Source organism: Stegodyphus dumicola, chromosome 3, assembly GCF_044657685.1.
Source record: "Stegodyphus dumicola isolate Sdum_Otavi_A_Nest chromosome 3, ASM4465768v1".
Classification (NCBI taxonomy): Eukaryota; Metazoa; Arthropoda; class Arachnida; order Araneae; family Eresidae; genus Stegodyphus; species Stegodyphus dumicola.
The window spans coordinates 159,395,324-159,412,555 of record NC_140770.1 but is presented as its reverse complement, the minus strand read 5'-3'; the positions used below and the strand labels follow the sequence as shown (position 1 = coordinate 159,412,555).

General features: G+C 31.2%; 1 protein-coding gene across 6 annotated transcripts in view; it reads right to left on the bottom strand.

Moving 5' to 3' along the window:
- LOC118203579 (sodium-dependent nutrient amino acid transporter 1-like) overlaps positions 1-17,232 on the bottom strand; it is a 122,943-nt gene that overhangs the window by 98,281 nt on the left and 7,430 nt on the right. For 5 of the 6 annotated variants that reach the window (XM_035375863.2, XM_035375862.2, XM_085813555.1 and 2 more), the window contains exons 2-3: positions 14,208-14,294; positions 8,337-8,481 (exon numbers count right to left, since the gene is read on the bottom strand). In XM_035375863.2, coding sequence (XP_035231754.1) covers positions 8,337-8,481; positions 14,208-14,294 — 232 coding nt within the window. The remainder of the gene's footprint in view (positions 1-8,336; positions 8,482-14,207; positions 14,295-17,232) is intronic. The other variant, XM_085813554.1, reaches the window with a different exon arrangement.

Genomic DNA, 17,232 nt, shown 5'->3' with positions numbered 1-17,232 from the left:
ATATATATTTATTATATCTCTTTTTATTACAATTTCTTGATTCTTTCTTTCATCTTTCGAAATTTAGGTTCATTTCAAACAAATTCTCTTACGCTTGATGATTTATTTTTAAATAATTTTTATGAATTTTTTAAAAAAAAATTTATTGTTTTACCCTCATCTTAAAGAAGATGCATTTCTAAGCACACGTGAAAAAAATTAGAATTTTTGTTCATAATTTCGTAAGACATACGTGAATTTACATTTTGGCTCGTTTTGAAATTTGGCGTATATATTATAAGCGATAATAAGAAAAATGTAGTTTACGTTGTTTGTTAAAATTATTTGAAATATAACCGATGACGTTTTACCCCCGCACATGGAGAATGAAGAAAAAGGAAAGGAAAATAGGTTGCTATAATTTAAGAACCTCGCCAAGTGAAATATTCTTGGCGCAAACTGAAAAAAAATCGCCTAGATAAATTTTTAAATTTCTCCATAAATTTATCACCAAAAATTACAAATTTTAATATCTAGGCATAATTTAAATTGTAGAATCGAAAAATGGCAAAACTTTAGTACCTTTTTTGAGAAAAAGTTCGATTTTATGTCAAAATACCTATGTTAGAATGATACTCTATATAAATCTAATATATATCCTAAGTTTACACGAAAATGCAATTTGAATTTCGTCGATTGGCCCAGTAGATCGAAAGTTATATAACTGTTCTTCCCCCTTTTTTTTAGTCAAAAGGGCCTTTGTCCGTGAAGAACTTTTGTGATTTTGCGTTGATTCACTATAAATGTCCGTTTCGCTTTTCAAACCGTTGCCACCAAATATTAGAGTCCTGCATTATATTTGAAGAAATTAAATAATGAAAAATCTGCATAAATGTATGTGTATTTCTCGCATTGTGATGGAACAACGGTGCATAGAGCCATCGAATTTTGAATGACGTAATCGTACTGCGAATATGGGCATGTGGAAGCCCAAATTTGAAAATTGGAATTTATTTTATTATCGATTTCCTATTTTGTAAAACTTTAACGAATTTTTAATTTACGAACTCAAGGATTTCAAAGCGAGCAATGGCAGTGTTGTACAGAAAAAACAGTTTTATTTACAAAGCGCGAGACTCTGTATCGAAAATTCTAAAGTTATGCTCAATTTAAAACTATTTTGCGATATTGCTCTTGAATTGAATTTTATGGTTTAAGTGCAAAGAACGTGATATTTGAACGTGATGTAGAACGTGATGAAGGTAACAGACAAAATGTTAAAAAAACGGCCCTTTGGTCGTAATTTAAAATCTGAAACTTTTCAAACTTCCCCCCCCCCCGCAGTGTATCTGTTTTCTTCAAAATCCGTTCAGTTCTTGACTAAATCTACTCCAATCATAAGATCGTTGCTTTGCTAATTTTATATTGGCTAATGGTTAACAGGAATATTTAGCAAGTAGACGATATCTGAGGTTTGAATCTCGACGACGGCGCAGCTGATATTTCATGTTTTGTGCTTTGAAAAGTCTAAAGGTGATCTATAATGGCGCTCGATCGCTTCAGTTACCCTTTCAGGGGGGAGATCCCCTATGCATGCTGTCGTGGGTGTGAGGACAAACCTTAGGTGTGAACGTCGATAGTTCGTCGCTATCGACTAGGTGATGCTTTTTATAAAAGAAATTACCTTAAAAGTTATCCCCTCTCTTGAACAGCTGCCATGCGAAGCAAAACGCAGTAGCGTCCCGTCGCCTGTCTTACTTTTCATCCAGAGACGAAAAAGAAATTGGTCAGATGGCATCTTTACACAAAATATCACTGCTTCGATAGCCATTCACTATCAAAGTTCACATGTGAGGCTTATCTTCACATGTGAACGTTCTGCGGCACAGCTAAACTAAAAAATAATTATCATTTAACTATATTTTATACGATTAATATTATTATTTTAAACAACCATATAATTTAGATCTTCACTGTCACTTCTCTTTTCCATTTTAGTACCAGAACGAAAATCAGGCTTAAGTGTATTTAAGGTGAGGTTTTTTAGGATTGTAAGACTGAGCGGGGTGTTTCTGCCTCTCAAAGCAATATTACTACCTTTAGCAGCTCTGATAAGATTTAATTCTTCGGCTTCGCATTATATTTGATGGCATTTAAATTGTTATGCCAGCAATAACAATTATTTAAATTGTTATTAGAAGTTTGAGCCAACTTAGCGTTCAATCAGTTATATAGTCTTTACCTAATAGACTTCGCTTAAATTTGACTGTTACATTAAGTTACATCGCCACAATTGTTTGGTGGACTATTATCAAGCACTACATGTGCATAGGTTAATTTTAATTTAATAAAAAGATTCGTTAAACATTCTTAAGATTCTACAGCTCTTTTCAGCCATACTGATAACTCGCGCTGCATCTGCAGGGAGTTTATGCTACCAAAGAATACCAAATTCTAGAATTTTATTACAGTGGGATAAGTGGTTATCACGTCCAACTAATAAATGGAAGATTCAGAGTTCGAATACCGGCCAGACCACAGTTGATTTTTCTTTTCTTTTCTTTTTTTCTTTTTTTTTTAATGTTTTCTGCTTCCAAAGACATAAATGTTTTTACAAATTAAACGAGCACTTTAAACAAAATACAAAGCATAATTTTTGACAAAATTGAAAGCTCAAATTATATTTCTTTGCTTAAAGAATTAATTTAATTTAATTTCAAACAAATAAAAAAAGAACTTAAATTTTGCTTAACTAGGTCTTAAAAGTTAACAATTTTTATCACTTTGGGCTAAAAATTGCTAATTTTATTTAAGGCTATTAATTTTGTTTTGGCATTTTGCGTTAGTTCACTATAAACGGCGTCACACTTTTCAATTTGTTGCCACCAAATATTAGAACCCTGCATCATATTTAAAGAAATTAAATAATGAAAAATCTGCCTGAGTGTATGTATGTTTCTCGCACTGTGAAAAACCTAGAGACACCAAATTTTGAATAACGTAGTCCTCCAGTCGAATATATGGGAATTTGGAATTTGTTTTACTCTCTATTTCATATTTTTTAAAACTTTAAAGAATTTTTGATTAACAAACTCAACGATTTCAAAGCGAGCAATGGCAACACTGTACGAAGAAAAAACATTTTATCTCCAGCGCTCGAGACTGTGTATCGGAAATTCTAAAGATGTGCTCTTTTTTTTAATTATTTTGGGATGTGCTGTTGAATTGAATTTTATGGTTTAAATGCGAAGAACATGCCATTTGATAAATAAAGGTAACACACAATACGTTAAAAAAAAGTCCTTTTGGGCGTAATATATAATCTAAAAAATTTCAGATTTTCTTAAATTTTAATTTGGCCTTTTTTTTTTTTTTTTTTTTTTTTGTTTTTGATATAGTAAAAAACTTTATACAAAAAGTCTACATTTGGGACGAAATAGAATGTTAACATCTATTTTTATAACTAAAATTAAATTAAAACGGTTTATAGGCATTGAATAATCAATTAATAAAATTAATACTATAAATCTAGGACTTATTATCAACGAAAAACTTAAAAACTAATAACGTTCTTAGTTTTTGCCCTGCTTAGAAGCTAGAATTCCCAATATCTAGAATTTAAATCCAATAACTTTTCTATATTAATTTTACGACTAGAGTTCAAAGTACTTTGAAAATTTAGAACTCCAAATTCTAATTTTTCTATGCAATGAAAATGAAAGAAGTGTTATTGGAGGCCAATAACATTTAGGAAGTTGAAAAAAATGAAATCTCTCTTCTACTCAAAACCGATTTATGTATTAGAATTGTGTTGTGTCAGATTCATATTGTACAAAAGAAGAACGCTCGATTTTGGCAAGTCATTTCTTTTACAGCACAATGCTTTTCGTAGAAACCTTTCGCTTTGCAATATTCTTTACTGAGTATAAAGACTTTGCGACACTTTTTTTTTTTTTTTTTTGGTCATTTCAGAAGTAAATTTTGATCCTCGGTCAAAATTTACTTAGTTTTCCCGTTACAATTTGAAGAATATTTTCACTGCCTAGGTAAAGTAAGTCAAGTAAGTCAACTTGTTTTAATATTTTGCGTCTATCTTTCTGGTAAACATTAATAACTATACTTTTATTTACTTACCACTCTGGTTGGCTGTTTAATTACTTTTTACCACCCGAAGCAAACATTCCTGAAGAAATACGCTCTATCATTTCCCGCAGTGTATGTTTTAATGCTTGTTATTCAAAGCAAAATGCATAGCCGTACAATAGAGTTCAGTTTACATAATCTAGAAATTAAATTTCTATCAAATGCTTATTATAGCAAATTAAATAAATAAATGAAATTTAACATTTGCAATGCGGGAAACATAGCGACATCTTTAGACATCTACAGAAAATAAAAAAAAAAATCTGATATGTACACCACATGACTTCCTTGTACAGAATATTAAATTATATGCATTTTTTTTTTTTGCATTTCCTTTAAACTAATTGGATTGAATTAAATCTACTTCGTCAATAGCGCATAAACCACAATAGAAGAAATGCACTCTTTAAAATTCACTCTATTTGTTTACCATAGCGACACTCTGGCGCTAGGTTCACTTACCCGTATTATATTTCGTTCATATTATAACTCAAAATGAACAAAATTGATATCATTTCAAGAATTATCTAATCGTTGCCACATGTTCTATTCAAATACTATAATAAAGCTTGAACGATGTATAAAAGAAATTAAGCAAACAAATCAAAAAAGAAACGGTTTTTCACAGACGATTGAGTATTTCTCATTCAATTAATTCCGTTCTCACTTCGCGACAAGGCAAAAATACATAAAAACTCAAAATATCTGTATTAAAAATTACAAAGTGAATCTTAAACACTTATTTCCTCGAAAAAAATTCCAGAAAGGATTAAGCATGATTTAATTAGCAATAATGAATGAAGGCGTCATCTTTGTTGTTGCGAAGCTAAGTATCTCTAGATTGGGAACAAATCCACTATCCTGCTGTTTCAAATGTAAACAAGCAATGGCCGCCATCAAAAAAATTATTAGGCTTAGTGGCACTTAAAGAACTTTAAAATTGTTGATAATTCTAAAAATATTGCATACAGATATACTAAAGGCATAAAATCCTTAACCGGAAAATAAGAACAACATAATTCAATCATTTTTAAAGCAAAAAATGTACAATTTACAAACATATAAGAGTAAAGAAACTGAGATCACTGAGCTGGGTAACAGAGCAGATATTTATGTAAATATATTTATATACGTTTGGTGCGGCCGATTGCAACCAAAATACGAGGGGCAAATCTGCATGTTATAGTAGTCCTATATACAAAATTTCAACGTTCTGAGGCTACTCGTTTTTGAGTTAAGCGAGATACGTACGTACGTACGTACATGCGTTCGTACAGACGCCACGAAAAATTCTCTTCAGAATTCATTTTAAAGCAGTTTTATAATTTTTTGGAGGAAAAGAGTATTTTATTCTTTCCTTACGTACAGATATCATACAAAAACATCGTTAAATTGCATTCGATAGCGGTCAAACTGGATATTTTCGTTGAAATATGCTGCCTGAAACTTTTCGCGATTACAATACTTCCTTTTTACTTCGTACAAGGAAGTAAAAAGACATCTTTAGAATTTTGGATAGACAGTCTCGTTGGCTGGAGATAATTTTTTTTCCCGTAGGGTGTTGCCACTTCTCACTTTGAAATCGTTAAAAAATTCTTTGAAGTTTTACAAAATATGAAATAGATAATAAACAAAATTCGGTATTTCGTGCTTCCTGGTTCCCAGGTTCCTATTTTTAGGTGGAGGACTAAGTTACTAAAAATTGGATGGTCCTAGGTACCGTGGTTTCTTCCATGCATACATGCATATATTCATGAATATTCTTCATTATTTAATTTCTTTAAATATAATACAAAGCGATATTATTTGGTGGCAACAATCTGATTAGTGATAAACCATTTATGAGAAAACCGAGTCCAAACATTGATAAAGTACTTAATGATTTTGCTTTCTTAACGGTTAGAAAATAGGTTTTTGTAATTCAGATTTGAAAAATAAAGTATGATGTATAATTTGCTAATAAACATTTTACGTTAATTATACAGCCTAAGTTTCATATACGCTGCATGACGTCAAATAGCTTCGGATATCCTATTCTTATTGACTTAATCGGATTCAACATGAATCAAAAATAGCATGTAATTGAATAGATCAAAGAGGCGTTTATAAAAAAGACGTTTTCATTTCATAAAAAATTAATTGGATGAAAATGTACAAAGCTACCTTAATTTGTAAGAAATTTATTGTTAATTAATCGGTTATTATGATTTTTAAGTCTCATGTCTTGCTAGACGATGCTTTAAAAGACCCCAAAAACATTTTGAGCTAGCCGAAGTAATATGTTTTATGCGTAATCTTAGACGCTATTATCTATATTTGAATTTAATTTTTGTTATGTTTATTAAATGCTCACAAGAAGTAAAGCTTCATCTCTAGCAGAAACCGTGTCTGTTCTGCTCAATTACAGACAAAATAGAAAGGTTATTTCAACCTTCTTCAGTATGTTCTTATGTGATGCTCGGTTTTTGATAACATTTTTTTTTTTAAGAGTCCATATTGTAGATCGGTTGGGGTCCATATTGTAGATCAGTATGATCAATATGATCATAAGGCAGGTCAGTTGAGTTTCAGTTACAGAAGAACCTTTCAAATTATTAGTAAAATTATAAAGTATTTTCTTACTTCTTCTAGCACGTCTTCGTGGTGTAACGGTAGCACATTTGACGCGTATTCGAGAAGTCTAGCTTCGAATCGCGGCGAGGGCATTGCTAATTTTTTACTCCTTTTTAATAAAAAAAAGCTGATGTGTGCACCACGACTTCCTTGTACGGAAAATATTGAATTATATGCATTTTTTCTTGCATTTCATTTAAATTTTATTGGAATGAATTAAATCTACTTCGTCAATAGCACATAAACCACAATAGAAGAAATGCACTCTTTAAAATTCACTATATTTGTTTACCATAGTGACACTCTGGCGCTAGGTTCACTTAACAACGTTACATTTCGTTCATATTATAACTCAGAATGCATATAAATTTATATCATTTGAAGAATTCTCTAATCGTTGCCATGTGTCCTATTCAAATACTATAATAAATCTAAAACAATGTATAAAAGAAATTAAGGAAACAAATCAAAAAAGAAACAGTTTGTTTTTGCACAGACGATTCAATATTTCTCGTTCAATTAATTCAGTTCTCATTTCCCGACAAGGCAAAATACATAAAAACTCAAGATACGATATTAAAAATTACGAAGTAAATCTTAAACACATATTTCCTCGAATAAATTTCAGAATAGATTAAGTATGATTTAATTCGCAATAATTAAAGAAGGCGTTATCTTTGTTGTTGCGAAGCTTAGTTTCTCTAGATTGGCAACAAACCCGCTATTTTGACAAGTTTAAAATATAAACAAACATGTCCGCCATCGTAAAATTAATCAGGCTTAGCTGCACTTAAACAGCTTTTAAATTGTTGATAACTCCACAATTATTGCATGCAGATTTATGAAAGGTATAAAAAATTTACCGGAAGATAAGAACAACATAATTCGATCATTTTGTAAGCAAAAAATAAACAGTTTACAAACATATAAGAGTAAGTTAATTGAGATCACTGAGCCGGGAAACAGAGTGGATATATATATATATATATATATATATATATATGCATACATATATTTATACATTTTTAGTGTGGCCAATTGTAACCAAAATACGATTTGCACATCTACATGTTATAGCAGTCCTGTATGCAAAATTTCAACGTTCTGGGGCTAGTCGTTTTTGAGTTATGCGAAATACGTACATACAGACGCCACGAAATATTCTCTTCAGAAGTCATTTTAAATCAGTTTTATTATTTTTTTGGGGGGGAAAGAGCCTTTTCTTCTGTCCTTACGTACAGATGTCACGTAAAGCATCTTTAAATTGCATTCGATAGCGGTCAAAATGGGTATTATTGTTGAAATATGATGCCTGAAACTTTTCGCGGTTATAATACTTCCTTCTTACAAGGAAGTAAGAAAACGTGATGACTGTGCAAAATGATCAATCATAAGTTTTTGAGAGAAACAATGAAGGGCGAGCCTAATTATCATTTGCTGGCCCGGAACCCTCAAATCTCTAGTTACGAGCCTACTCAACAACATATTCATATTTATTTCTGCTGAAAATATACTAAGCTTAGAGGTAGCTAAATTTAGAGGTGAGAAACAGGAAATGGAAATTTGTTTCATATATTCATGGATGAAAATTTAATACTCACCTCCACCATTGTTGTAAGCAACATTGGGAAATCTCCACACGTTTCCTAATCCTACTGACATTGAAATGCAGAGTAAAAGGCTTTGTATGCTCTTGGCCCAAACGCCACGTTCTGGTACATCTTTGTTGTCTTTATCTTCCGCATACTGATGAGGAAAACAACATATTGTACATCAGAATTTACTGAATTAGATTTTAATTCATTAACTGCAGTGTACTCAAGATTACTCTGTGTTATATTGAAGAATTGTTATAGTAAAACAATGTTATAATACAATTTAATAAGAAGAATATGCTATGGAATTACAAAAATTAATTTATGATGCAATTTACGATGTGTGCCCAGTCAACAAGTAATCTTAAAATAATGTAAATACATTACGCGCATAGAATGCAATAAACTGATTTTAAAATTATCATAAATGCTATATTCTTTTAACCTATTACTAGCAAATTAAAATAACAGCCAATTTTTTTCCATCTTTCGATTCTACGGCTCAAATTATACCAAACTGCCAAGTTTTTTAAAAATCGTAAGAGCGGTTTTTAAAAAATGAGCTCTCGAAATTTTAGCTCCTCCATGTTAATTGAGTTTGGTATATATTTATTAATCTCTCTTTTTTATTATACTTATTTGATTCTTCCTTTCACTTTTCGAAATTTAGTTTCATTTCAAATAAAATTCGCCCCTTTTTTATGATTTATTTTTAAAATTTGTACTTTTAAATAATTTTTGTAAATTTTTCGAAAAAAACTTTTTAACTATAATCTATAGAATTTTTACCATCATCTTAAAGTAGTCGTATTTCTAAGCATATCTGTAAGAAATTAGAGATTTTTATTCAAAATTTCCGAAAGTATACGTGAATTTATAGATTGGCGCGTTTTGAAATTTGGCATATTTGTTGAAAGCGATAAAACATCAAATATGGTTTAGGCACTTTGTTAAAATTATTTGAAAGTAGGAATGATGTGACTTTTTCCCTCTCCTGCATAATGGAAGGGAAAAGGAAATAGGTTTTCATATTTTAAGAAGATTGCCAAGTGAATTATTCTTGGCGCAAACTGAAAAAAAAATACTCCAAAATATTTTTTTTTTAAATTTCCATATAAATTTCTCACTAACAATAACAATTTAATATCTAGGCATCATTTGAGTCGCAAAATCGAAATATGGAAAAACGTTGATATGTTATTAAGACATAATAGCACCCCGAATAAATGCTAATTCAGAAGTCAAACAACAAAAATCAGCGTTATATTTTCAAAATTTTTGCAGGACTAGTTTCGATGGTTTTACCGAACCACCATTCTCAGCTGCAAAACCGCAAATGAACAAGATAGGAAATAATGACTAGATAAGATAAGAAAGTCTGGACAGGAATAAGCAAGTGGCGCCATCTGTTGATGAAACCAAAACTAAAACATAATTTTGATTTTGGTCGGAAAAATATGTTTTAGTTTTGGTTTCTCATGTATTATTTCTTTTTCTTAGCAGTTACTAAATTCACTTTCCTGATTGAGTGACATATTGCTAATGACACAATACAGATTTCCCCACCATTTTTCCATTTTTTCCAGTTCTTGAGTGTTCCATTCATACCCAATACACACAAATTACGTACGATCACGAGACACGAGTCCATCGGTCACGATCCTGCTAAACAAACTGCAGACGAAATATTGAACACACTCACACACACACACACACACACACACACACAAAAAAAAAAAAAAAAAAAAAAAAAAAAAAAAAAAACTTTACTACTGATCTATTCTTGAATCTATTTACATTATTTTTTTTAAGTATGAAGCATCCACTCGAACTTCTGCCTAATTTATTTTTAGAGGACAGGAGATGGTGAGCGTATATAATGGCAAGACGTATTCTTAAGGGGACGGCGGACTTTAAAAATTAGTTTTTTAAGTTTTTGTGTTTTCAACAAGAAATTTTATACATACACGTATTATAACATCAGTTTATAACATATATGTTTAAAATTTTAATTTATTTATAAGAAATACACTAACCCAAACGGGTTTTCTCCCTCGTCTGACGCGTTGCTGGCTGTCACCTTGATCACATCCGGAGGAGTAGGGACGACTTGCAGAAATTTAACATTGGTTGCCTATTGCAGCGTGTATAATTTGTCAAGAAAAAGCTGGTTCTAGCCCCTCATTTCACAAATTAGAATTTCTATATATTTTTATTTTTGAAATTGAGATTGATTTTTAAAAATTTAGCATATTTATCAAGCATAATTTACGTTCCAAATAATTATAAAGCTACTGCATGCTTTCAGGACTGGATATTTTTTAGCTTTTCCTATGCTGTAAGGAAATTAGTAACAACTTCTTTTAGAAAATAATATTTTAAATCTGAACTAATAAAAAATTTCAAACAAGCAATTTTCTCTTGCAATTTTGATGCTTTTTATTGGTGTAAATAAGTAAAAAATACTAAAATATTTAAAACCGGATTTTTGAAAGTTTTGTTTAAAATTTTAAATTGTGCTGCTTTTTTAAAATTATAGATGAGTATTATAGCACAATTTCTATAAAGGAATTTTATTTCAATTATATTTCATAATACATTATAGTGATAAAGACTTTTGACTCCTTAAAAATTTTTATACATTTAATTCTAATATTAAAATTGTATTTAACCGTAATAATTAATTTTGCTTGTATTTTATAGTGATTATTTTTTAAATTTATTTTTAGGTTTGCATAAGATTTTTTTTATTTACTGTTAATTTAATTTATTAGCCCAAAGGGGCGGTAGACTAGAAAGGCTGTTAGTTTCGAAGCGGCATTTTGCGCTGTTTTACTATAAATGTCCGTGTCTCCTTGCAAATTGTAGTTACCAAATATTGTCGCCGTGTATTATATGTAAAGAGATTAAATAATGAAGAATCTGCATGAATACACGTATGTTTCTCACACTGTGACAAAAAGGACAGTATCTAGAGTCATCAAATTTTGAATAATATAATCCTCCACCCGAACAAAGGCATGTGGACGGCCGAATTTCGAATTTATTTTAATCTATTTCATATTTTGTAAAACTTTAACGAATTTTGGTTAACAAACTCAACGAGTTCAGATCAAGCACTGTACGGAAAATAACAGTTTTATCTCCAGTGCGGAAATTCTAAAGATATGCTGTTTTCAAATGTATGTGGTTTACGGACGAAGAACATGATATTCAATAAATATAGGTAACACACAAAACTCAAAAAAAAAGAGTGCTTCTAGATTTTATTTTATCTTTTTTTTTCCCCCTTCATTACGCTCAGAAAATTTTATGCTCCGAATTTTATGAATTATTAAAATAATTAATCCCTTTTATGTTAATAATTTAACGATCATATAATCAAATAAATATGATCGTTTTGTAATATTATTATAGTTTAGAAAATCACTGCCTAAAAATGTTCATTAAATTTCAAAAAAAAATTATCAGATTTCGTTTAATTTTACCTTATTTATTTCAAAGCATCGCGTACTATCAATCTTACTTAATTTTACTTTATTTTTACGCAAAATTACGTTCATAAATTTTGTGCTTAGAGTTTTTACCGTTTTACCAAAATAAAGATGTTTATACAAGAATTACAAAAACAAAAACAAAAAAAAAAAAAAAAAAAAAAAAAATGCGCGAAATGCAGTAAAAAGTGCTTGAATGAGATATATTAAATCCTATTTGGAAAAAGCTGTGGCTTTCGCAATCTCATCACTATACAGCGTATCACATGTGATAATTAAAAAGAGTTATGTGATACAAACGCCATAGGTTTCAGTGTTAAAGTAAACTAGATCGTCCCTACTCTTTCTTGCCGACATGTCGGTGACGCGCGCCCCGCCCACTGGGTTAGTCCATTTCTTATAAAGTCCATGTTATTTATCGTCTGTCACCGACTAGGTCACGTGACTGGCGGCAGAGAAAAAGAATGTAGTATATTAAATGTTTATTTATTCACATATATCTTTTAGTTTAGTTTGAATTTGACGCTTGAAATGATCTGTTTCTTGGCCGCATAGCGGTAATCAACAATTATAATAATTGTTCTTGATTAACTAATCTTGACCCTATGATGGGAAATTTATATTATTTGTAAATTTTGTGTTTTGAATAATGTAAATAATGTACATACGCTCTTCATTAAATATTTCTGTGTTCCAACTGGAAGTTCTTATTTTCAAGTTGAGTTCTACGTGAAAATGGTATATTGACTCTTGATATACTAGTATATTCTTGATTAAATTGATGCTATCCCAACTCGTGAATAAACGAGAATCTTGAATCGTGATCATAACGTTCAAGTTTTACACAGTCACCTTTTGTTAAAGATTATCACAAATTTAAACTTCTTAATAACCTCATATCCGAAAATGCATACACAGATCTATTGTAACATATAACAAGATAGTTTCTTCCAAATATCATTCCTTTTTAACTAAAAATGAGACGCGTGGAGCATATTTAAGACATACGAGCTGCGAAAAATTTTGTTTTGAGAAAACCGATTTTAAAGTTCTTCTTCAAACTTACCTTTAATACATGGTCATGAGAAACAGCAAATTAACTTTAAATATGAATATGTAGACACTAGATAACATTTTCGTATCGTTTAACTATTTTTAATTTCATAATATTAATATGCGAAAAATAAACATATCGCAAATTGATGGGTGATTCGAAGTTAGAGGTAGAAACAATTTATGCATTATATCCAATGAAACTTTTAAACTTCACTTCCATCATATGTTTTACCTTCATTTGTTACATTTACATTATGTTTTAATACTTTAAAATATTTTTTTACTATTTCTGGTTTTTCCGAGCAGGTAAACTTCTCGTTTTGCTTTGGTTCCAGCGATGTTAATCATCCTTTTTTGGAACGAGTAGGGAAAACGAGATTGTTTCCTCCTGTTCTAGGCGTATAGCATTCACATAACCAATGTTAAATTCATTAATAGTTGTCAATACTGACATTTATAGCCTTTTTTTTAAACAAATAAACACTTCTTTTGGGCAAATATATAAATTATTACATCAGTAAATAACTGTTGAAATGCGTTGTTTTACACTTTTCTCCAAAATTTAAAGGACAACGTTTACGTTGTTTACACATCTTAAGTGCTTGTAACTTCTTTAAAAATTAGAATATTTGAACTCTGTTTTTTTGCATACGATGTAGTTACGTATATGGAATATTATGAGAGTAAAAAAACAAAAAAACAAATTCAATATTTTGATTGATTTTTAGCTATTTTAAAGTCCACCGTCCCCTTAACCTGAAAAGATCTTTTTTTGGTGAATGAAGATATTTGCCTCAAAACGAAGTTAATCAAAAGATTCTATAGTGGTAAAATTTTGCAAGTTGAAGATTTTTTACTATAACATCACTACAAACATAGGGCAAAAAAGCGTAGCGGCAGAGAGAGGCCAAAGCCTCATTTCCCTTGCCGTACGCCGTCAAAAAAAGCGCGGAAAAAACCGGTTCGGTGAAAATTGAAGCACTTTCACAGAGTGAATTCGATTAAAATTAATTAATCGCAGTTCAAGTGTTAATACTTGCTTACACATTTACACATCCGAGTGCAGATTATTCACACACCTGCACATGCAGAGGTTATTTCCTTTCCAAACTACTTGAAATTTGCAAAATCAGTTCATCTGAATCTTGCTTAACAACATAAATAAGCTAAAGGCGTTTGTTATCGAAAATATTCTGTTTTCAGAAAGTTTAAGTATATTATTTTATTGGCATTAGTTTCACCATTTTTATTTCCAGTAACAAACTTTTAAACGTTAAAGTTAAAAAAAAAAAAAAAAAAAAAAAAAAAAAAAAAAAAAACTTCTTACGTAATCAGGATTCGCTTTCGAAAAAGGTAATGTATTCACTTGTAAATCTGGGATGATCTTCTTCGGAAGAGTTTCCAATTCATATGACTGAAATAAACATTTTACTATCATACAGAAAAGCAATTTTAATTTAAAAAGCAATTTTAATTTAAAAACAATTTCATATTTTAGTATAACTTCAAAATAATCTTCTCGTTAACCAGTTTTAATGTAGCTTTTGACATTATTTATTATTTTAATATACTTGTAATAAAATCTCTACACTAAACGCAGAACTATGAAAAACACATATCCGTCATAAAATTTTCAATTTTAATATTTTTAGAGTGTGGTTGTTTCGCTCCAAGGAAATAAATTAGAAAATAAATTTATTACTTAAATAAATACAAATATTCCTTCTTTTTGTACCAGAAGTATATATCCGAGAAGAAGTTCCCACGCTTAAGTTTCAAAGCTGCCGCCCAACCGGGATAATGATTAGAGACGCCAATCCTGGCCTCGAATCCCGGAGAAGGCATGGATGTTTGTAAATGAGGTATGCGTGTGGTATGAGGGCACTCTAAATTTGCGGCGAGCTAAAATACCTCTCGAGAAGCACGTGGTAGGGAAAGAGGTGTGGGACACCATTAAACCCGTCCCACCGTGGTGCTGCCCATGAAAACTGGGGGTGGAACTGAGCAAAGTCGTGCTATCACCTGTATAGGGTCAAGGCCCTTGCCAACGACAGGCGCAAGCTTGCACTCTTTACCACACAGAATTTTGTAGGCTTGCGCTGATATTACTATCAGACAAGTGAGATAAGGCACAATAACAGTATGTTTTAAAACTTTAAAAAATAATCTATAGTGTAAGTATTTGTACACAAATGATTTCCTAACCTTGATATCCTTCACTATGTTGTTTATGCTACTTCAGATTTACTTAAATCATGAAACCGTGTTAGCTTTGAATAACTACCAGCCATTTATATCCCGTTATGTCTTGAATTACATGAAGATTTAAATCCGGACCTACTCTTTGGAACGTAATCATAAATGATCTCTTAAGTCATCTCGACGGTTGTTTAAAAATTGCGTTTGCAGACGACTTACTATTAATTTTCCAAGGAAGGATTTTGAATAACATTCTTTTGAGAGCACAAGAAGTTCTAGATTTTGTCTCCAGTTGGGCGATTTCTCATAAACTCACTTTCAATCCTTCAAAAAGTAAAGCTATGCTTGTTCCCAGTACGTTTGATGAACAAAATATTGCTTCTTTGATGCTCGATAGTTCTCCGTTGGAATTTGTAGAAAATGTTAAATATCTTGGTGTCATTCTTGACCAAAAATTAACATGGAAAAAGCACATTGAATTCCTTTCTGCTAAATGTGAAAAAATTATTAATGGCTTTCACCGAATTGCCAAAAATACTTTTGGAGTAAGCTACGATGTTAAGAAACTCATGTATAAGCAGTGTATTGTACCTTTCATTTCATACGGCTGTCGTGCTTGGGGAATGTTTTTGCCAAGAAGGTTAACAAAAGAAATTTAAGAAAGATTCAATGGAGAATTCTTCTTCGTATTATTAGTGGTTATAGAGTTATGAGGCTACTTTTGTTCTTGCAGGAGTTCCGCTTTTGATTTTGAAATTGCATATAAGAATAATATTTATGAGTCATTGGCAACTCATGCTTCGGAAGACTGTATTAATGGAATTGTCTCCTTCAGTGATCTTCCTCATCCCGCTTCTTTAGAACCCATAAATTTCTGCGATTATAAAGAGACTGCTGAAATAAGTTTTCATATGGTTTTCTTTACAGATGGCAGCAAGATGAACAACAAGGTTGGCCTTGCATTTGTTCTTTTTGAAGGCCATTCCGAGATTTGTTTTCTTAGACACCATATACGGAATGAATGTACAGTTTTTCAAGCAGAACTTCTGTGCATTTATCTTGCCGTCAAATGGATCCAGGATCATGGGACAACATCCTCAAAGTACCTTATTTGTTCTGATTCTCTTTCTTCTCTTCAACTTTTGAACAATATTACCAGCTGCGATAAATTAGTTATCGAAACTCTAGTAACTGTTAGTTCACTTAGAATTAGAGGTATTGATATATGCTTTACTTATGTGCGCGCTCATCATGGTTTCTACGGAAATGAAAGAGCTGATTTCTTAGCTAAAGATGCCTTAAATTTACCCATTGATATCAACATTAGCATTCCAAAGAGTTATTGGAAGTCCTTTCATTATAAAAAGCTTTTAGCTATGTGGAATGAGGAATACATTTCATCTTGTAATGCTGAAGTCACCAAAATGTTCCTTCCTTCTATTTACCATAGACTGAATTCCGAGTCTTTCCTCTCGTTAAATTTTAAAGTGTCTCAGTTTTTATCTGGTCACGGTAAATTTGCAAGTTATCTGTTTCGTTTTAATCTACGATCAAACAATTTATGTCAATGTTCAAAAAGAGTTCCTCAGGATGTGGAACATTTGATTTTCTCGTGCCCTACATTTGATGGCTCTAGATTATGCTTACAGAACGATTTGAAAATGTTCGGAGTGACTTGGCCAGTGAACTTATCTGTTTTCGTGCAGTCCAGACTGCTGTTCTCTGCTTTTGTTCGCTTTATTTATGCATGTAATTTTTAATATTTATTTATACATGTAACCTTTAATGTTCTAGTTAACTTACTTCTGTAAGCCCCGTGTTGTACATATGTGGTGCACGGGGAGTCTGTATGTTCTCAAAGGAAAAAAAATAGTGGTAGTTAAACATTTACAACTGACACTAAGAAGGTAACCGAAACTAAGGAGATAAGTAAGGAGACAACTGACACTAAGGAGATTATGTCTTTCAATGTAGTCAACATCGTTGTGTACAGTCCGTTGCTAACAAATGAAAGTCAGTGTACACGTTTAGCAACACCTGATATATTGATGTTTCAGACAGAGAACAAATCGAGCAAAGTCTGTTGCCTGAAGAAAGAATCTCAGAAAAATATTCGTACAAAAGTGATAGGAGGAGGTTTCGTCATTTTAGGA